The sequence below is a fragment of the Gadus morhua genome, chromosome 17, assembly GCF_902167405.1.
Source record: "Gadus morhua chromosome 17, gadMor3.0, whole genome shotgun sequence".
NCBI lineage: Eukaryota > Metazoa > Chordata > Actinopteri > Gadiformes > Gadidae > Gadus > Gadus morhua.
Genome location: NC_044064.1, coordinates 3426530 through 3449849, shown reverse-complemented (window position 1 = coordinate 3449849; position 23320 = coordinate 3426530). Strand labels below are relative to the sequence as shown.

The 23320-nt window shown below is 43.5% G+C and overlaps 1 protein-coding gene across 18 annotated transcripts in view; it reads left to right on the top strand.

Moving 5' to 3' along the window:
- LOC115529656 (serine/threonine-protein kinase/endoribonuclease IRE1) overlaps positions 1-23320 on the top strand; it is an 84630-nt gene that overhangs the window by 55880 nt on the left and 5430 nt on the right. For 2 of the 18 annotated variants that reach the window (XR_003973606.1, XM_030338540.1), the window contains exons 2-4: positions 6137-7216; positions 19601-20680; positions 21370-23260. The exons of 1 other annotated variant lie outside the window; for it this stretch is intronic. Coding sequence is in view for 13 of the 17 variants with exons in the window: in XM_030338540.1 (XP_030194400.1) it covers positions 21388-23260 (1873 nt within the window). In the remaining 4 variants the exon portion in view is untranslated. Of the gene's footprint in view, positions 1-434; positions 597-880; positions 923-1516; positions 1625-1821; positions 1938-2187; positions 2350-2714; positions 2892-3671; positions 4406-6136; positions 7217-7905; positions 9854-9939; positions 10101-10191; positions 10413-10528; positions 10659-10831; positions 10930-11373; positions 12636-16033; positions 16356-17135; positions 17870-19600; positions 20681-21369; positions 23318-23320 lie in introns of those variants that run through there. 15 more of the 18 variants (XM_030338567.1, XR_003973605.1, XM_030338570.1 and 12 more) reach the window with 15 other exon arrangements.

Here is a 23320-nt window from a genome sequence, read left to right as displayed (position 1 = left end):
TTTCTTTTGTGTTCTCGCGATGTTTACGAGATGCACATTTTTTTCACTATTTAATGAATGAACACAATAAAGTATTGTAAAATGAAATAAAATAAGATAAAATAAAAAATAAGCTGCAACTAAAGTCGTTTAGGCCTATATGTTTTTTTCTAACCCTTTTTTTAATATCAGTGTTATCATGGATACAATTACTATATCTTACTTTGCTTTTCACAAGAGGGTGATGTTCACTCATAACATAAAATGCTTATAACAGTGTTGTAAATATTAAAAACTCTTCCACCTGAATAAGTTGGTAAAAATTGAAACATGCCTTTTAAAAAGATGCTAACACCAAACCTCCCTTACTAACAACTAACTAACGTGATACAATTGTTTTGCACAACAACGGATGCACTAATCTTCACATGAATCTTCTTCGCCATGCTGGCCAGTTCTTAGTGTGCAAGTGTAAACTGGAGAGTAAGAAGGATGCGCTGCTCATCCTGTCCAAGGAGCTGGATAACTGCCAGCAGGAAAGGGACCAGTACAGGCTGATGGCCAACCAGCTCCGGGAACGCCACCAGGGACTCAAGAAGAAGTACAGAGAGCTCATTGTGAGGAAGAAACACACAAGCGAAATTGCACTTTTTTTTTTACACCATTTGGTTCCGGAAATTAACTACAGTGCCATTTCAAATTTGACAGTAATGACAAAAGCAACCCACCCGTCACACCCTCTGATTATCAAAACCAGGTGTTGGCGCTTTAAGTGTCTCTTTTATTGCGGTTCGATTCCCCTTTTGAGGCTCAAATGTCAACAACAAAACTAAAATGTACTTTTTCTTCGACAAAAAACAACACACATCCAATAATCCCGAATCGCGGTTGTGCATTTCAGGACGGCGGCGATCCATCCTTGCCGCCAGAGAAACGCCACCTGGTGAGTGGTTACCCCGACTCGCCACCCCCACTCCACACTCCAGCGGACGGCCACACAGTCAAGTCAAGGCTTTATTATTATGTTGCCAAACGACACAAATCGTCTGGAATTCATTTTGGTGATTCGGCTCACACAGGACAGTACAAACAAGACCACACAGAAGAAGGGAGACAACAAATCTGACTGGACATACACAAAAAATAAAATGAATAAATAAGTAGCTAAGACCAAGTGCTAATGCATTTAAAGGAGGAGGACATACAGTCGCTTTGTTAGCAGAGCAGATACGGAGTGTGGCTGGCCATTAAGGACCCTCACAGCCTGAGGACCGGTGCTGTTTGAGAACCGGGTGGATCTGGACCTGATGCTTCTCAACCTTCGACCTGATGTTAGAGGGGTGTAAAGGGAATTAGCGGGTTGAGATGAGTCCACAACCATGTTTTGACTAGACGGGTGTTGGAGATGTCACCGATGCCGGGGAGGTCTAGCCCAATGATTCTGGATGCTGACCCAGCCCACCAGTGGGTGTGTGTGTGTGTCACATGATGATGATGATGATGATGATGATGGAGGGACCCCGGCCCGTCCCCCCAGGTCAACCTGGCCCAGCTGCTGAGGGACTCCAGGGAGCGGGGCAGGAAGCAGGGCGAGGAGGTGAAGGAGCTCACCCAGAGGCTGAGCGACGCCCAGGGGGACAACAAGGTGAACCGCAGCCTGGTGCATGCGCACGCACACACAAGCACACACAAGCACACACACACAAAGAACATTTAAAAATGTTCGGTTCCATATAATCTCATTGGTCCCTCCCTCTTTCTCTCTCCCATTGGTCCCTCCCTCCCTCTCTCTCTCCCTCTCTCTCTCCCATTGGTCCCTCCGTCTCCGTGGCGACCGGGCAGCTCCTGAGGATGAGCATCACGCGGCAGCGGCTTGGCGACCAGGACGTGGGCGTCCCCACTTCCCAGCCTACGAGCGAGAGGACCTGGTTCTACAGCTGGAGCGGGCGGGGCTACAGGTGAGAGGGCGGGGCTACAGGTGAGAGGGCGGGGCTACAGGTGAGAGGGCGGGGCTCGGGTCAGGGGGCGGGGCTACAGTTAAGAGGGCGGGGCTACAGGTGAGAGGGCGGGGCTACAGGCTAGAGGACCTGGTTTCTGGTTGTGGTTCCTTGTGGTGGTGCTGGTGAAGGTTCCTGTTCCTGCTGACGGTTCCTGCGGTGGAGGCCCTGGCTCATGGTCCACCCCCCCCCCCCCCCCCCCCCCCCCCAGGTGGTGGAGGCGGAGCAGAGCGTGGAGGCCCTGGCGGACGAGCTGCAGGACGTGAAGGCGGAGCTCGACGCGTTCCGGGAGAAGGCGGAGCGGCTGAACGTGGAGCTCAACCACATCCTGGGGGGCCCCGGGGCCCCCATCCTGGACCTGGACGCCCTCTGCACCGAGAACAGGAGCGTGCGTGCATGCGTGCATGCGTGTGTGTGTGTGTGTGTGTGTGTGTGTGTGTGTGTGTGTGTGTGTGTGTGTGTGTGTGTGTGTGTGTGTGTGAGAGTGAATGAGTGAGTGAGTAAGGAGATGATGACGGGATCCTCTCTGCGTGTGTGTGTGTGTGTGTGTGTGTGTGTGTGTGTGTGTGTGTGTGTGTGTGTGTGTGTGTGAATGTGTGCGTATCTGTTTTTGTGTGTTTGTGTTTGATAATCCCATCGAGACATTCATTGATTAATGAAATAATCCAAAATAAAGATAAACGTTTAAGACAATGTATCTCACCAAGCTAAAAATAACCTATTAAATAAGAATTATATGGGATCGGTATTTTTCTGTTTATCAATCAACACATACATGCATTCATTACTATCAAGCACATGGCTGGGCTGTCCCCATTGGTTCTCTGTCCCTCTGTCTGAAGGTATTTACACGAGCGCTTCAGCCAAGTGCAGGGGGAGGTGAGCCTCCTGAAGACCCACGTCGTGAAGTACAAGGTAGGACCGGTCGCTTGTGTCTCAGCTCATCGCTCAGCGCAGCGACCCCGCTGACCGCTACCCCCCCCCACCCCACCCCCCCACCCCACACTCAGACCGCCCTGGAGATGCTTGTCGCATGGTGCGTGGTGGCTGTCTCCCCCGCTACGCCGATACTCTTCACCCCTCTCCCTTTAGAAGGGACGCAAAATAACCGGACTGAGAACCGGGGTTATGAACGCATAACCGAGAGCTGAGCCTTCCTGGTTATCTACTAAATCATTGCTATACTATCATTGCTGCTGCTTCGCTGCCACTTCCGCCGACTTGGTTCGGGGCTCTGTCTGCTGCCCCTGGTCGGCTTGCCTCCTGCCGTTAGCCCTGTGTCCCGCTGCTGCTGTGCGTGGTGCGGTGTGTGCGTGTGTGGCTGCCGCTCGGGTGGGCCGCTGCGGGCTCCGCCGGGACTCACCCCTGGTTTGGACTGTGTGGGCGTGCGTGTGGGCGTTTTGAGTTAATCTCATAAGTTTTGTGTCGTTGTTCATTTAATTTCCATTTGGAAGGGGAACTTCTCAATCTGAGCCCTTGTTTATTTTTGTTTAAAACATATGTTATGATTACTTGTTGAGTTGATATCTCTGGTCAGAGACTCTTTAATTTTCTTGTTTACTTTCATTTTGAGTGATTTCTGGTTACTGCCAATTAATACTCTTTAGTTTATTGATTGATTGTTACATCTGTTGATTTGTTATGTGATATTGTCTGTCAGTTGTGAGCCCTCCTAACTGTGCCCCTTTCTCGTAGAGCTGAAGGCCGACGGTGGTGGCGGTGGTCCTCCGGGGTGGTGGTGGTGATCCCTTGTGTGCGTGTGCTTTGTTTTAGATTTTATTCGTTTGGACTTCAAGTTTTTGCTGTGTGTGTGAGGTGCCCTTGTTTCTTTCGCCGGTACTCCTCCAGCCGGTAAGCCTCAGCTTGTACCCACTTCCTCTCCCAGCCGGTAAGCCTCAGCTTGTACCCACTTCCTTCCCCAGTTGGGCTGACTTCTCTTTTTCATCTTTTTGTGCCAAACCGTGTTCATTATAATAAAATGCTTTGTTATTTTTGAACTCTGTCTCCCGCCCTCTCTGATTGAACGAACCTGAGTGTCTTATCGTCAGAGGTGACAATCATAATCGCAATCATAGTGTATAAGTCCTTGGGCCCTAACCCAAGGTGGCGTTGTCGGTAACATAGAGAAGATACTCTGACATAAAATAGTAAAGCCTCCTCGTGTCGCCACACATGTAACATTACACTTCCCCTTTAAGGAGGAGCTCACAGAGCAACGAAACCTGTCGTCGAGAAAAAAGCTCCTTGTTGGTGAAACTGAGGTTCACTAACTTTACTTTAGACTGAGCTGAGGTTCACTTTCCTTTGCTCTGTTGTTTTCTCATTAGAATTAATTAAACTTTGATACGTTGTTTCATCAGATTAAACAAAACGTTGAATATTTTCTCGCTCTCGTCTTGATTTAACCGAAGTTCCCCATGATGACAATGGTGAGTAAAGTCTCCCTCACAACTATAGAAGTCTTCTTAAAGCTCTGTTATATCTGTAATATATGATATATCTGTCAAAGTGAGTCACATTAAAGTACCCCAAATGTGACCCTTTCTTTACTGTTAAAACCTTTTCTTTTTTCTATCATGTGTTGGTTCTCAATACGATACAGTCAACGTGATAAAATGCAGGGAGTGGCTGTTTTACGTAATAAGAGAAAACTGACGGCAAAGTCTTAAAATGATACGCTTTTAATAGTCACCGCATACATATTTGAACGAAAGTCTATTACAATTTAATTGAATGCAGTAGGCCTACAGGTCATACAGAAATGCTGTGGAGGAACCTGTGAAATATAATTCGAATTTGATGATTTCATAAATCAGCTATCACAGACGCATTGAAAAAACAACAACGTGTTCGAACATGTCACATAAAGGCACGTTGTTCTCATCCAATTGAATCCATTCGAATAAGATGGCTATTTGATAAATGTTAACTTGAAACCACCACAAGCTAAATGCCCCTACAGGACTTTACAATGAATGTAAAACAAACAAACCCATAACTGATCTAACTGTACAAAAATATTGTTGTGCGAAACAGGAAGTGTGACCAAATATTTCAAGAACAAGAGGCATTGTAATAATAATAATAATAAATGAAATTTATATAGCGCTTAATATGGTACTCTAAGACGCTTTACATATTGCCCTATCAAAACTATGTAAGACAGACTAGGAATAAAAGAAAAACAGAGGTTCAACATGAAGAATAAGGTGGGGAAGGCTAGTGTAAAAAGGTATGTTTTGAGTGCAGATTTGAAAGAATGGAGGGTTGGAGAGACTTTGATGTGGGAGGGGAGTGAATTTCAAAGGGTGGGGGCAGCAACTGAGAAGGCCCGATCACCCCAAGTCCGGCGCTCAGTCCGTGGAACTTGTAGCAGGTTGGCAGAGATGGACCTGAGGAATCGGGAGGGGGCGTGGTGATGGAGGAGGTCGGCAAGGAAGGGGGGGGCTAGGCTGTTGAGGGCCTTGGAGGTGATGAGTACGATGAGTACGAAGTTGATTCTGTGTTTAATTGGAAGCCAATGGAGTTCACGGAGGACAGGTGTGATGTGCTCTCTGGAGCGGGTACCAGTGAGGAGGCGCGCAGCTGAGTTCTGGACATATTGAAGTTTTTTGAGGACTTTGTTGGTGGTGCCGTAGAGAAGACCATTGCAGTAGTCAAGCCTGGATGAAATGAAAGCGTGGATGAGTGTGGCAGCAGCGGTAGTTGACAGGTTGGGGCGGAGGCGGGCGACGTTTCGGAGGAGGAAAAAGGCAGTTTTGGTAATATGGTTAACACGGGGGAGGAAGGAGAGAGTGGGGTACAGGATAACTCCAAGGTTACGGATTTTGGTGGAGGGGGTGATGGTGGAGCCGTCAATGTTAAGGGTGAAGTTCAGAATGGAGTGAGTGAGGGTGTCAGGACCAATGATGAGGATTTCGATTTTAATAGTAGATTTCATTTTGAATGAAATCTACTGTTTCATTCAAAATGAAATAGTAGATGGATCCCTTCATCTACTATTAAAATCAAAATCCTCATCATTGAGGATTTCATTATTGTGTTCTTTGTATTCATTATAATACTTTCAGGATTTCAATATAGATGCAACAATGTATTGCATATTGCATTTATGGCAGCAACAGCAATTGCAGTGATCTAATGACTATATCACCCCACAGGTATTGTGAACAGAAGACATGGATTTTATGGGGTTGAGAGTTGTCCCACAAGAGGCTCTCATCATAAAGGAATCACACCCAATAATTCAATGTATAATCAGCAACAAACTCGATAAGCTCAAACTATTGCTTAAGAAACATGACATTAATGGACTTTACCCATGCAAGGAGCTAAACGATGTGGTATCCCCTTTGATTGCTGCTGTTGCATTTCAAAAGGAGGACATTTTTTCTGTTCTTGTAAATGAAGCTGCAGACCCAAACACATGTTCACAAAATTTTTGGAACATGCCGGATTAATGCACCCCTCCCAGCCAATCAGAATCGAGCATTCTTAAATGAAGTAGAATAAACACTCTTATCTTGACTGAAGTAACGCTAGGTAGCTTCAATGACGAGGCAGCATAAAGTCTGTTGTCAATGTGCACTTGTACGTCCATTTATTGAAAGTGTAGCATTCCCTTGTATCCAAGTTGTTTCGGATAGTGTGAAACTGTAAATAAACCAATGCAAAAATGACTATGAAATAAAATAAATAGATATTATGAAACACAAGCATAAATAATTCCTATAAACATTGATGAATTAATGTATCACAAACAAAGCTCCTCCAAGGCTTCCACGGGCAGATGGAGCCAAACGAAAAGAGGTATCTTGAACTTAGCTGGCCTTACAGGGACATGGCTGTTTACCTCTTAACTAATCAATAAACTAACAACATGGGACTTTAAACAACCAATAAGAACGCAAACATCTAAATTCACAGGATTGGGCTGCATTCTACGTGGTGGCCTGCTGGAGTCTCCAGAACCCCTTTAACACAATGCATGTAACATTACATTTCCCCTCTAAGGAGGAGCTCACAGAGAAACGAAACCTGTCGTCGAGAAAATGGTTCCTTGTTGGTGAAACTGAGGTTCACTAACTTTACTTTAGACTTAGCTGAGGTTCACTTTCCTTTGCTCTGCTGTTTTCTCATTAGAATTAATTAAACTTTGATACGTTGTTTCATCAGAAACGTTGAATGTTTTCTCGGTCTCGTCTTGAACCATTTAACCGAAGTTCCCCATGATGACAATGGTGAGTAAAGTGACCATCACAACTCTAGACTTCTCCTTAAAGCTCTCTGTAATATATCTGTCAAATTAAGTCACATTAAATTACCCCAAATGTAAACCTTTCTTTGCTGTTAAAACCTTTTCTTTTTTCAATCATGTGTTGGTTCTAAATACGGTACAGTCAACGTGATAAAATGCAGGGAGTGGCTGTTTTACGTCATGAGAATAAACTGACAGCAAAGTCTTAACATGATACGCTTTTAATAGTCACCGTAAACATATTTGAACGAAAGTCGTTTACTATTGAATTCAGTAGACGTCATACAGAAATGCTGTGAAAGAACCTGTGAACAATATTTTTAATTTGATGATTTCATAAATCAACTATCACATACATATTGAGAAAACAACGTGTTTGAACATGTCACATAAAGGCACACTGTTCTCATCCAATTTGAATCCATTCAAATAAGTATTTGATGAATGCTAACTTGAAACCACCACAAGCTAAATGCCCCTACAGGACTTTACAATGAATGTAAAACAAACAAACCCATAACTGATCTAACTGTACAAAAATATTGTTGGGCAAAACAGGAAGTGTGACCAAATATTTCAAGAACTTTGTAGTTGTAGTTCTTGAAATATTGCATTTTGCATTTATGGCAGCAACAGCTATTGCACTGACCTAATGACTATATCACCCCACAGGTATTGTGAACAGAAGACATGGATTTTATGGGGTTGCCATTTATCCAACAAGAGGCAGTCAACATAAATGAAACACACTCAATAATTCAATGTATAATCAGCAACAAACTCGATAAGCTCAAACTATTGCTTAAGAAACATGACATTAATGGACTTTACCCATGCGAGGAGCTAAACGATGTGGTATCCCCTTTGATTGCTGCTGTTGCATTTCAAAAGGAGGAATTTTTTTCTGTTCTTGTAAATGAAGCTGCAGACCCAAACACATATTCACAAAATTTTTGGACACCTTTGCATTATGCTTCATTATTTAAAGTTCCAATTCATTTCGTGCATAAATTGCTGGTAGCAAAAGCTGATCCAAATGGAAAAAGTAATAATCAGATTAATTTGATGCTGACCCCACTGCAAACCGCTGCCTTCTATGACAGACATGATATTGGAAAAGCATTAATTGGTGCAGGTGCAATTGTTGTAACGTGTGCTTTGACATTCCCTCTACAAGATGCTTACAATGACAAGTTCTGTAAAATGGTACATCGCTTAGCATCAAATGGTTTCCTAATCTGTTCAGAAATTAGGCATTTTGTTGATCTGGACATTGCACTCGAGCAAAAGAGTCCAGAAGAGGTTTTCCAGTTGTTTGATCATGTTATGCTGCTTAGGCATCCTCAGACACATTTCAGTATTCTTGATGTAATGTTAGGTGTCGCTGGGCAAGTGCAGGAAGAATACCAAAGTAAAGCTATCCAGTGGCTGAGGGACCACCATAAAATAAACCAATACATTGAGGAGGCTGTCAAACACTTTCCAAACCTTTTAAAAGGAACTCAGCTTTTGGTTGTTGAGAATCTACATTCAGTATTTTGCACTTTGACAGAGATACCAATTAACATATCACTGGCTTTCACCCCTATATTACTTGAGCTGCTTTCCACAAAAGTGTTGTTTCCAGAGGAACCAAACTTGGTTGTGCTTACACTCTATGTGATAGCACAAAAAACCAAAGTGAAAGATGACTGGGATTGGCATTTCATTAAGAATTTAGGCTCAGGAATTTCCGACTTTTTAATCAATAATCATTCAGCAACTGCAATGTATGCCTATGGTATTTTGGCAAACCTTCTTTCAACTGAACACGCCAACCGAATGTTTACATCGATTGGGTTAACTTCTGTGCCTGAAGGGATTCTTACATTTGCAGAAAGGAGGATGGATGACGTTCTCAAAAAAGGTTTAAGGCACCTGCACAAATATTTAGTCCACCCAAGCCCAGTATTACAAGATTCCATATCAGCTGATGAAGAGCTTTTGGCACCCAAGAAAAAGAAGAAAAATAAGAAGAAGAAAAAAAAAGAAATGCAGCAGAACGATGAACTGCACAACGCTTCAAGTGACCTCTCCACAGCTTCTGTCCAGGAATCTGTAGCGAATGATCTCCAACCTGGCAACACCACATTTAGAAAAGAGCAGAAGTGGTTAAAAAGAAGTGTGAGATGGAGAGAGAAATTAGAGAAGCTCTCAAAAAGTGAGGAAATCATCAAAGTTGGGAGCATATTGTTTGTGAATGATGAAGAATACCGCATAGCGACGGGGAGCGATGGAACTGAGGTCTTCCTTGGCCTCAGAGAGGATGGCACTGAGGTGGCAGTGAAGAGAATGTCTAAAACGAATGATAATGTGCTGAAGAACGAGGAATCATTCCTAAGACTTCCAGAGCTTGAACATGAAAATATTGTGAGATACATGGACTACGCCAAAGACAGTAACTTTGGTTACCTTGCACTTCAACTGTGTGAGTTCACCCTGGAGGAATTCCTAAGACCTGATTTGACAGAAAAACAGAAGAGAAATCTTGTTACGGACGTTTTATCTAGCTTGAGTGTGCTACATGGTCAGACTCCTCAAATCCTCCATCGGGATATTAAACCACAGAATGTCTTGATAGGTAAGAAATGTGGACAGTTTGCGTTTAAACTATTTTAATGTGAACGATATTGTCTTATCTTGGACAATGATGTCTTCATTTTGCAGATGTTCGTGAAAAGGCACGTTTGGCAGATTTTGGCATCAGCAGAACATTGCCCAAAGGGCAGACTTCCCGGCACACAAAAAAAGCTGGAACAAAGTGCTGGATGGCCAGTGAGAATTTAGAAGAGGATGTTGCATCATGCAAGATGAGCGCTGACATACAGGTCTTTGTTACGTAAAAACTAATTGGTGAGTTAGTGTTTTCACCTAGAATATCTTTCTTTCATTATTAATTATTTTTCTTTTTTCATGTAGGTGGCAGGGATGTTGACATATTACATCCTATCTGGAGGACATCATCCTTTTGGCAGAGGCTCTAGATGTGAGAGCAACATTCTTGATGGTTTCTACAGTCTTGACCATGTTCAGGATTTGATCACAAAGGATCTTGTGAAGTGGATGATCAGCAAAAATCCAAATGAAAGGCCTACAGTGCAGGAATGCCTGGACCATCCCTTCTTCTGGCTGAAGTCAAAGTAAAACGTTTGATATATAATATGAATTGACCACTGATGCCTTTCATGGAATTGCATGTATTGATTGATTCTTGGTTCTTCTTTGTTTTTGTTTATCATTGTTAATTCTTTATCAGAAAAATTAGATACTTAGGAAATATCGGTAATGTGGAGGAGGTGAAAAACTACAGTAAGACGGAGAAATGCCTCCTTGATGAACTGGATCGGGATGTAGGGGAGGCAAGCTGGAAGGACTGGAAACAAAAGGTAGAGAGAGAGAGAGAGAGAGAGAGAGAGAGAGAGAGAGAGAGAGAGAGAGAGAGAGAGAGAGAGAGAGAGAGAGAGAGAGAGAGAGAGAGAGAGAGAGAGAGAGAGAGAGAGAGAGAGAGAGAGAGAGAGAGAGAGAGAGAGCGCTTATCTGTGGTTTTATGCTGTTTCAGTTCCCCAGGGAGATAGTGAAGAAATTGGACGGCAAAGGGACGTGTTCTGAGAACACTGCAGGATTACTTCGCTTCATACGCAACCTCCTTCAACATCCGTAAGTGAACATCATCAGATGGGCTGCAGACATCCTCACGTATAACACTCTTAAAACCCTGGTTAATACAATGAAAACGTGTTATTAGCCTGGTGTACATGCATAGACGGATTATGAGTAATCGGCCCCCTGGGCACGTGGTCTCCGCAGCCTTAACAGACTGAAATAGTGCCCCCTAGTGATCTTTATTTTTTTTACTCAATAGTAATTGGCCTATTATTGCTGTTTTCGCTTGAATTTTTTTATTTCTCTACTTATTGCTTCGACAATGCAACATTAAAAGTTACTTACAGCGTCCTACATGCGTTGCTTTTAATGTTTGGTTCGATTGCAGATATTTGGAAACCCTAACCTGTTGAGACACGATGTAGTTCAGATAGCGATACATTATAAGGACACTTTTTTAAATGATAATTAAAAATAATCATTATCTATTTTCTACAGCCCTAAGGACGCAGAGCAAATTGATTTTATGGCCATATTTCCTGATCTCTTCGGAGGCGCATACGTTTTTGCCAGAAACAAAGGGTGGAACAGCAAGTACAAGCTGATTGAAAGGGAGAAGGAGGACATCATATCCGGTGCTGCGATGAGCAAGCTCAGCCTGGAGGACCGGGCTCCAGGCTTCTCTGTGCCTGTCCAGGAGTCAGGAGGACCCCCCCATTCAGTCACCGTCGTACCATGAATGTCAGTGTCCGAATTGGGTGGGGGGACGCTATGAAGCATAGATGTGAGTTCCATCATAGAAAACGTCTCCTATCTGCAGCATTAGATAAAAGCACCCGTCTGTCTAAATCCACGCGGTTACTAATTTTTCTTCTTCATACCCTGACTGTGTCAATCAATAAACAGAGTTCAGTATTTAGCTTTTAGGTGATCTTTTGTGACATTGCTTGTCCGATGTTCTTATGGACACGGAAGCTGTTTGGTTTGCTTGCTGTTGAAGGCTGAAAACAGATTACACACAGGACAAGGTGGACAAGGTGTGAGTTCCATCATAGTGTTAGATAAAAGCACCCATCTGTCTAAATCCACGCTGTTCCTAATTTGTCGCCTTCATACCTTGACTGTCAATCAATCGACTATCTACAGTGAGAACTATTTATGTATCTTGCTCCAAATGTATGTTTTATTGTTAAGAACATCTTTTGGATTAACTTGCAGATTCATAATTTTACTCTTGTATTGTGTGACTTTGTAAAGTTTATTTTACTAAATTGCAAAGCTCCGAAATGAAAGCATGTATTTTTTTTTTTTTATCATTTAGAATATATTCATATACTTTGTCAGACGCTACTGCTGAGCTTCGGCCTCACTATAACCGCTAAGGGAAATGGCGCCATCAATGTGCAAAGATCAGGAAATGCAGAGCCAGAGCGGCATTTCTGCGGTCCGTTTTTTGTACACTTTGGTTTTATCCCTCCGATCATATCGTGTGAACTTCTTTTGCATTCTTGCAATTGCATGTCAATAAAAACAGCCACATTTCTGGAGTAGGCTTATGCTTCAAATGTTCAATTAAAGTCATGTGTTTTTTAGAAAACTAAAAGTAGACATGGGGAATTAGTTATGTATTGATTTCGTTCTTTGTGTTCATTATAATACATTCAGGATTCAGTAGTCTGATCCATCTCTGCCGAGGTTCTGCTGTTATATTTGTGGAAAAACCTGAAACTTGTTTTAATAAATGAAAATATTTCATTAAACTTCTGTGTGAATATATATACAAATAAATAGTCCTCAACTGTTAAACAAGGCCGAGTTAATCATATCTAATTTTGGTTGCTTTATCAATTTATCTACGTTGGATAAAGCTTCTTAAGATCCCTTGAAAGGTGCTATATGATCGAAGTTATAATCTTCACTCCGGCAACACAGCCACATCCGCGTATGACACGCCCACATCCGCTTATGCCAACGCCCACGTTTCGTGACGTCACACGGTAAACAAACGGAGGTGAGGATACGTCACGCCGAGGGTAGCCACGGGGGAGAGAGACATTCAACTGAGAGTCGAGGACTTCAGAACCCGCTCCTATCTCAGCGGGAGGAGACCATGCACTCTCCGAAGAGGACGGAGAGTGACTGGCAGGGGCTGGTGTGCGAGGTGAGGGCTGTCACTCATCTCCTTTCATCTCTGCTCCATATGGGAGTAGCCGACAGTGCGTCTCGAAAACATCGCGAGATTTTGGTGTTCTTGCGATGCGCTCTCATTGTTTCTATCTTGTCTTGGAGTGTTCTCCTTGTGTTCTCGCGAGATGTTTGTGTTTTCGCGATGTGCTCTCCTTGTTTCTATCTCTTTTTTATTTTGTGTTCTCCTTGTTTTCTGGCGAGTTTACGAGACAAACTGTTCTTTAACCATTGAACCGAATAATGATTATTGTTGGGAGATGAGCACTTTCACTCTGCCTGTCCTTTCCGGACCATCGCGTCACCAAAAGTTCGTCTCGTGAAGATCGCGAGAACACCCTTGTGTTCTGGCGATCCTTGCGGGACTGAGTTTGTTCGTCCTTGTGTTCTCGCGATGTTTACGAGATGCACATTTTTTTCACTATTTAATGAATGAACACAATAGTATTGTAAAATGAAAAAAAATATGATAAAATAAGCTGCAACTAAAGTCGTTTAGGCCTATATGTTTTTTTCTAACCCTTTTTTTTAATATCAGTGTTATCATGGATACAATTACTATATCTTACTTTGCTTTTCACAAGAGGGTGATGTTCACTCATAACATAAAATGCTTATAACAGTGTTGTAAATATTAAAAACTCTTCCACCTGAATAAGTAAAAATTGAAACATGCCTTTTAAAAAGATGCTAACACCAAACCTCCCTTACTAACAACTAACTAACGTGATACAATTGTTTTGCACAACAACGGATGCACTAATCTTCACATGAATCTTCTTCGCCATGCTGGCCAGTTCTTAGTGTGCAAGCGTAAACTGGAGAGTAAGAAGGATGCGCTGCTCATCCTGTCCAAGGAGCTGGATAACTGCCAGCAGGAGAGGGACCAGTATAGGCTGATGGCCAACCAGCTCCGGGAACGCCACCAGGGACTCAAGGAGAAGTACAGAGAGCTCATTGTGAGGAAGAAACACACAAGCGAAATTGCACTTTTTTTTTACACCATTTGGTTCCGGAAATTAACTACAGTGCCATTTCAAATTTGACAGTAATGACGAAAGCAACCCACCCGTCACACCCTCTGATTATCAAAACCAGGAGTTAGCGCTTTAAGTGTCTCTTTTATTGCGGTTCGATTCCCCTTTTGAGGCTCAAATGTCAACAACAAAACTAAAATGTACTTTTTCTTCGACAAAAAACAACACACATCCAATAATCCCGAATCGCGGTTGTGCATTTCAGGAAGGCGGCGATCCATCCTTGCCGCCAGAGAAACGCCACCTGGTGAGTGGTTACCCCGACTCGCCACCCCCACTCCACACTCCAGCAGACGGCCACACAGTCAAGTCAAGGCTTTATTATTACGTTGCCAAACGACACAAATCGTCTGGAATTCATTTTGGTGATATCGGCTCACACAGGACAGTACAAACAAGACCACACAAAAGAAGGGAGACAACAAATCTGACTGGACCTACACAAAAGACATCACGTAAAAAATAGACACATGCGTGTGAAAATAAAATGAATAAATAAGTAGATAAGACCAAGTGCTAATGCATTTAAAGGAGGAGGACATACAGTCGCTTTGTAAGCAGAGCAGATGAGGAGTGTGGCTGGCCATTAAGGACCCTCACAGCCTGAGGACCGGTGCTGTTTGAGAACCGGGTGGATCTGGACCTGATGCTTCTCAACCTTCGACCTGATGTTAGAGGGGTGTAAAGGGAATTAGCGGGTTGAGATGAGTCCACGACCATGTTTTGACTAGACGGGTGTTGGAGATGTCACCGATGTTGGGGAGGTCTAGCCCAATGATTCTGGATGCTGACCCAGCCCACCAGTGGGTGTGTGTGTGTGTCACATGATGATGATGATGATGATGATGATGGAGGGACCCCGGCCCGTCCCCCCAGGTCAACCTGGCCCAGCTGCTGAGGGACTCCAGGGAGCGGGGCAGGAAGCAGGGCGAGGAGGTGAAGGAGCTCACCCAGAGGCTGAGCGACGCCCAGGGGGACAACAAGGTGAACCGCAGCCTGGTGCACGCGCACGCACACACAAGCACACACAAGCACACACACACAAAGAACATTTAAAAATGTTCGGTTCCATATAATCTCATTGGTCCCTCCCTCTTTCTCTCTCCCATTGGTCCCTCCCTCCCTCTCTCTCTCCCTCTCTCTCTCCCATTGGTCCCTCCGTCTCCGTGGCGACCGGGCAGCTCCTGAGGATGAGCATCACGCGGCAGCGGCTTGGCGACCAGGACGTGGGCGTCCCCACTTCCCAGCCTACGAGCGAGAGGACCTGGTTCTACAGCTGGAGCGGGCGGGGCTACAGGTGAGAGGGCGGGGCTACAGGTGAGAGGGCGGGGCTACAGGTGAGAGGGCGGGGCTCGGGTCAGGGGGCGGGGCTACAGTTAAGAGGGCGGGGCTACAGGTGAGAGGGCGGGGCTACAGGCTAGAGGACCTGGTTTCTGGTTGTGGTTCCTTGTGATGGTTCCTGGTGACGGTTCTTGTGTTATCTGGTGAAGGTTCTTGTGTTATCTGGTGAAGGTTCCTGTTCCTGCTGACGGTTCCTGCGGTGGAGGCCCTGGCTCATGGTCCACCCCCCCCCCCCCCCCCCCCCCCCCAGGTGGTGGAGGCGGAGCAGAGCGTGGAGGCCCTGGCGGACGAGCTGCAGGACGTGAAGGCGGAGCTCGACGCGTTCCGGGAGAAGGCGGAGCGGCTGAACGTGGAGCTCAACCACATCCTGGGGGGCCCCGGGGCCCCCATCCTGGACCTGGACGCCCTCTGCACCGAGAACAGGAGCGTGCGTGCGTGCGTGCATGCGTGTGTGTGTGTGTGTGTGTGTGTGTGTGTGTGTGTGTGTGTGTGTGTGTGTGTGTGAGAGTGAATGAGTGAGTGAGTAAGGAGATGATGACGGGATCCTCTCTGCGTGTGTGTGTGTGTGTGTGTGTGTGTGTGTGTGTGTGTGTGAATGTGTGCGTATCTGTTTTTGTGTGTTTGTGTTTGATAATCCCATCGAGACATTCATTGATTAATGAAATAATCCAAAATAAAGATAAACGTTTAAGACAATGTATCTCACCAAGCTAAAAATAACCTATTATATAAGAATTATATGGGATCGGTATTTTTCTGTTTATCAATCAACACATACATGCATTCATTACTATCAAGCACATGGCTGGGCTGTCCCCATTGGTTCTCTGTCCCTCTGTCTGAAGGTATTTACACGAGCGCTTCAGCCAAGTGCAGGGGGAGGTGAGCCTCCTGAAGACCCACGTCGTGAAGTACAAGGTAGGACCGGTCGCTTGTGTCTCAGCTCATCGCTCAGCGCAGCGACCCCGCTGACCGCTACCCCCCCCCACCCCACCCCCCCACCCCACACTCAGACCGCCCTGGAGATGCTTGTCGCATGGTGCGTGGTGGCTGTCTCCCCCGCTATGCCGATACTCTTCACCCCTCTCCCTTTAGAAGGGACGCAAAATAACCGGACTGAGAACCGGGGTTATGAACGCATAACCGAGAGCTGAGCCTTCCTGGTTATCTACTAAATCATTGCTATACTATCATTGCTGCTGCTTCGCTGCCACTTCCGCCGACTTGGTTCGGGGCTCTGTCTGCTGCCCCTGGTCGGCTTGCCTCCTGCCGTTAGCCCTGTGTCCCGCTGCTGCTGTGCGTGGTGCGGTGTGTGCGTGTGTGGCTGCCGCTCGGGTGGGCCGCTGCGGGCTCCGCCGGGACTCACCCCTGGTTTGGACTGTGTGGGCGTGCGTGTGGGCGTTTTGAGTTAATCTCATAAGTTTTGTGTCGTTGTTCATTTAATTTCCATTTGGAAGGGGAACTTCTCAATCTGAGCCCTTGTTTATTTTTGTTTAAAACATATGTTATGATTACTTGTTGAGTTGATATCTCTGGTCAGAGACTCTTTAATTTTCTTGTTTACTTTCATTTTGAGTGATTTTTGGTTACTGCCAATTAATACTCTTTAGTTTATTGATTGATTGTTACATCTGTTGATTTGTTATGTGATATTGTCTGTCAGTTGTGAGCCCTCCTAACTGTGCCCCTTTCTCGTAGAGCTGAAGGCCGACGGTGGTGGCGGTGGTCCTCCGGGGTGGTGGTGGTGATCCCTTGTGTGCGTGTGCTTTGTTTTAGATTTTATTCGTTTGGACTTCAAGTTTTTGCTGTGTGTGTGAGGTGCCCTTGTTTCTTTCGCCGGTACTCCTCCAGCCGGTAAGCCTCAGCTTGTACCCACTTCCTCTCCCAGCCGGTAAGCCTCAGCTTGTACCCACTTCCTTCCCCAGTTGGGCTGACTTCTCTTTTTCATCTTTTTGTGCCAAACCGTGTTCATTATAATAAAATGCTTTGTTATTTTTGAACTCTGTCTCCCGCCCTCTCTGATTGAACGAACCTGAGTGTCTTATCGTCAGAGGTGACAATCATAATCGCAATCATAGTGTATAGGTCCTTGGGCCCTAACCCAAGGTGGCGTTGTCGGTAACATAGAGAAGATACTCTGACATAAAATAGTAAAGCCTCCTCGTGTCGCCACACATGTAACATTACACTTCCCCTTTAAGGAGGAGCTCACAGAGCAACGAAACCTGTCGTCGAGAAAAAAGCTCCTTGTTGGTGAAACTGAGGTTCACTAACTTTACTTTAGACTGAGCTGAGGTTCACTTTCCTTTGCTCTGTTGTTTTCTCATTAGAATTAATTAAACTTTGATACGTTGTTTCATCAGATTAAACAAAACGTTGAATATTTTCTCGCTCTCGTCTTGATTTAACCGAAGTTCCCCATGATGACAATGGTGAGTAAAGTCTCCCTCACAACTATAGAAGTCTTCTTAAAGCTCTGTTATATCTGTAATATATGATATATCTGTCAAAGTGAGTCACATTAAAGTACCCCAAATGTGACCCTTTCTTTACTGTTAAAACCTTTTCTTTTTTCTATCATGTGTTGGTTCTCAATACGATACAGTCAACGTGATAAAATGCAGGGAGTGGCTGTTTTACGTAATAAGAGAAAACTGACGGCAAAGTCTTAAAATGATACGCTTTTAATAGTCACCGCATACATATTTGAACGAAAGTCTATTACAATTTAATTGAATGCAGTAGGCCTACAGGTCATACAGAAATGCTGTGGAGGAACCTGTGAAATATAATTCGAATTTGATGATTTCATAAATCAGCTATCACAGACGCATTGAAAAAACAACAACGTGTTCGAACATGTCACATAAAGGCACGTTGTTCTCATCCAATTGAATCCATTCGAATAAGATGGCTATTTGATAAATGTTAACTTGAAACCACCACAAGCTAAATGCCCCTACAGGACTTTACAATGAATGTAAAACAAACAAACCCATAACTGATCTAACTGTACAAAAATATTGTTGTGCGAAACAGGAAGTGTGACCAAATATTTCAAGAACAAGAGGCATTGTAATAATAATAATAATAAATGAAATTTATATAGCGCTTAATATGGTACTCTAAGACGCTTTACATATTGCCCTATCAAAACTATGTAAGACAGACTAGGAATAAAAGAAAAACAGAGGTTCAACATGAAGAATAAGGTGGGGAAGGCTAGTGTAAAAAGGTATGTTTTGAGTGCAGATTTGAAAGAATGGAGGGTTGGAGAGACTTTGATGTGGGAGGGGAGTGAATTTCAAAGGGTGGGGGCAGCAACTGAGAAGGCCCGATCACCCCAAGTCCGGCGCTCAGTCCGTGGAACTTGTAGCAGGTTGGCAGAGATGGACCTGAGGAATCGGGAGGGGGCGTGGTGATGGAGGAGGTCGGCAAGGAAGGGGGGGGCTAGGCTGTTGAGGGCCTTGGAGGTGATGAGTACGATGAGTACGAAGTTGATTCTGTGTTTAATTGGAAGCCAATGGAGTTCACGGAGGACAGGTGTGATGTGCTCTCTGGAGCGGGTACCAGTGAGGAGGCGCGCAGCTGAGTTCTGGACATATTGAAGTTTTTTGAGGACTTTGTTGGTGGTGCCGTAGAGAAGACCATTGCAGTAGTCAAGCCTGGATGAAATGAAAGCGTGGATGAGTGTGGCAGCAGCGGTAGTTGACAGGTTGGGGCGGAGGCGGGCGATGTTTCGGAGGAGGAAAAAGGCAGTTTTGGTAATATGGTTAACACGGGGGAGGAAGGAGAGAGTGGGGTCCAGGATAACTCCAAGGTTACGGATTTTGGTGGAGGGGGTGATGGTGGAGCCGTCAACGTTAAGGGTGAAGTTCAGAGTGGAGTGAGTGAGGGGGTCAGGACCAATGATGAGGATTTCGATTTTAATAGTAGATTTCATTTTGAATGAAGTCTACTATTTCATTCAAAATGAAATAGTAGATGGATCCCTTCATCTACTATTAAAATCAAAATCCTCATCATTGAGGATTTCATTATTGTGTTCTTTGTATTCATTATAATACTTTCAGGATTTCAATATTGATGCAACAATGTATTGCATATTGCATTTATGGCAGCAACAGCAATTGCAGTGATCTAATGACTATATCACCCCACAGGTATTGTGAACAGAAGACATGGATTTTATGGGGTTGCAAGTTGTCCCACAAGAGGCTCTCATCATAAAGGAATCACACCCAATAATTCAATGTATAATCAGCAACAAACTCGATAAGCTCAAACTATTGCTTAAGAAACATGACATTAATGGACTTTACCCATGCAAGGAGCTAAACGATGTGGTATCCCCTTTGATTGCTGCTGTTGCATTTCAAAAGGAGGACATTTTTTCTGTTCTTGTAAATGAAGCTGCAGACCCAAACACATGTTCACAAAATTTTTGGAACATGCCGGATTAATGCACCCCTCCCAGCCAATCAGAATCGAGCATTCTTAAATGAAGTAGAATAAACACTCTTATCTTGACTGAAGTAACGCTAGGTAGCTTCAATGACGAGGCAGCATAAAGTCTGTTGTCAATGTGCACTTGTACGTCCATTTATTGAAAGTGTAGCATTCCCTTGTGTCCAAGTTGTTTCGGATAGTGTGAAACTGTAAATAAACCAATGCAAAAATGACTATGAAATAAAATAAATAGATATTATGAAACACAAGCATAAATAATTCCTATAAACATTGATGAATTAATGTATCACAAACAAAGCTCCTCCAAGGCTTCCACGGGCAGATGGAGCCAAACGAAAAGAGGTATCTTGAACTTAGCTGGCCTTACAGGGACATGGCTGTTTACCTCTTAACTAATCAATAAACTAACAACATGGGACTTTAAACAACCAATAAGAACGCAAACATCTAAATTCACAGGATTGGGCTGCATTCTACGTGGTGGCCTGCTGGAGTCTCCAGAACCCCTTTAACACAATGCATGTAACATTACATTTCCCCTCTAAGGAGGAGCTCACAGAGAAACGAAACCTGTCGTCGAGAAAAAGGTTCCTTGTTGGTGAAACTGAGGTTCACTAACTTTACTTTAGACTTAGCTGAGGTTCACTTTCCTTTGCTCTGCTGTTTTCTCATTAGAATTAATTAAACTTTGATACGTTGTTTCATCAGAAACGTTGAATGTTTTCTCGGTCTCGTCTTGAACCATTTAACCGAAGTTCCCCATGATGACAATGGTGAGTAAAGTGACCATCACAACTCTAGACTTCTCCTTAAAGCTCTCTGTAATATATCTGTCAAATTAAGTCACATTAAATTACCCCAAATGTAAACCTTTCTTTGCTGTTAAAACCTTTTCTTTTTTCAATCATGTGTTGGTTCTAAATACGGTACAGTCAACGTGATAAAATGCAGGGAGTGGCTGTTTTACGTCATGAGAATAAACTGACAGCAAAGTCTTAACATGATACGCTTTTAATAGTCACCGTAAACATATTTGAACGAAAGTCGTTTACTATTGAATTCAGTAGACGTCATACAGAAATGCTGTGAAAGAACCTGTGAACAATATTTTTAATTTGATGATTTCATAAATCAACAATCACATACACATTGAGAAAACAACGTGTTTGAACATGTCACATAAAGGCACACTGTTCTCATCCAATTTGAATCCATTCAAATAAGTATTTGATGAATGCTAACTTGAAACCACCACAAGCTAAATGCCCCTACAGGACTTTACAATGAATGTAAAACAAACAAACCCATAACTGATCTAACTGTACAAAAATATTGTTGGGCAAAACAGGAAGTGTGACCAAATATTTCAAGAACTTTGTAGTTGTAGTTCTTGAAATATTGCATATTGCATTTATGGCAGCAACAGCTATTGCACTGACCTAATGACTATATCACCCCACAGGTATTGTGAACAGAAGACATGGATTTTATGGGGTTGCCATTTATCCAAAAAGAGGCAGTCAACATATATGAAACACACTCAATAATTCAATGTATAATCAGCAACAAACTCGATAAGCTCAAACTATTGCTTAAGAAACATGACATTAATGGACTTTACCCATGCGAGGAGCTAAACGATGTGGTATCCCCTTTGATTGCTGCTGTTGCATTTCAAAAGGAGGAATTTTTTTCTGTTCTTGTAAATGAAGCTGCAGACCCAAACACATTTTCACAAAATTTTTGGACACCTTTGCATTATGCTTCATTATTCAAAGTTCCAATTCATTTCGTGCATAAATTGCTGGTAGCAAAAGCTGATCCAAATGGAAAAAGTAATAATCAGATTAATTTGAGCATGACCCCACTGCAAACCGCTGCCTTCTATGACAGACATGATATTGCAAAAGCATTAATTGGTGCAGGTGCAATTGTTGTAATGTGTGCTTTCACATTCCCTCTACAAGATGCTTACAATGACAAGTTCTGTAAAATGGTACATCGCTTAGCATCAAATGGTTTCCTAATCTGTTCAGAAATTAGGCATTTTGTTGATCTGGACATTGCAGTCGGGCGAAAGAGTCCAGAAGAGGTTTTCCAGTTGTTTGATCATGTTATGCTGCTTAGGCATCCTCAGACACATTATATTATTCTTGATGTAATGTTAAGTGTCGCTGGGCCAAAGCAGGAAGAATACCATAGTAAAAGTATCCAATGGCTGAGGGAAAACGATAAGATAAACCAATACATTGAGGAGGCTGTCAAACACTTTCCAAACCTTCCAAAAGAATATCAGCCTTTGGTTGTTGAGAATCTACATTCAGTATTTTGCACTTTGACAGAGATACCAATTAACATATCACTGGCTTTCACCCCTATATTACTTGAGCTGCTTTCCACAAAAGTGTTGTTTCCAGAGGAACCAAACTTTGTTGTGCTTACACTCTATGTGATAGCACAAAAAACCAAAGTGAAAGATGACTGGGATTGGCATTTCATTAAGAATTTAGGCTCAGGAATTTCCGACTTTTTAATCAATAATCATTCAGCAACTGCAATGTATGCCTATGGTATTTTGGCAAACCTTCTTTCAACTGAACACGCCAACCGAATGTTTACAACGATTGGGTTAACTTCTGTGCCTGAAGGGATTCTTACATTTGCAGAAAGGAGGATGGATGACGTTCTCAAAAAAGGTTTAAGGCACCTGCACAAATATTTAGTCCACCCAAGCCCAGTATTACAAGATTCCATATCAGCTGATGAAGAGCTTTTGGCACCCAAGAAAAAGAAGAAAAATAAGAAGAAGAAAAAAAACAAAACGCAGCAGAACGATGAACTGCACAACGCTTCAAGTGACCTCTCCACAGCTTCTGTCCAGGAATCTGTTGCGAATGATCTCCAACCTGGCAACACCACATTTAGAAAAGAGCAGAAGTGGTTAAAAAGAAGTGTGAGATGGAGAGAGAAATTAGAGAAGCTCTCAAAAAGTGAGGAAATCATCAAAGTTGGGAGCATATTGTTTGTGAATGATGAAGAATACCGCATAGCGACGGGGAGCGATGGAACTGAGGTCTTCCTTGGCCTCAGAGAGGATGGCACTGAGGTGGCAGTGAAGAGAATGTCTAAAACGAATGATAATGTGCTGAAGAACGAGGAATCATTCCTAAGACTTCCAGAGCTTGAACATGAAAATATTGTGAGATACATGGACTACGCCAAAGACAGTAACTTTGGTTACCTTGCACTTCAACTGTGTGAGTTCACCCTGGAGGAATTCCTAAGACCTGATTTGACAGAAAAACAGAAGAGAAATCTTGTTACGGACGTTTTATCTAGCTTGAGTGTGCTGCATGGTCAGACTCCTCAAATCCTCCATCGGGATATTAAACCACAGAATGTCTTGATAGGTA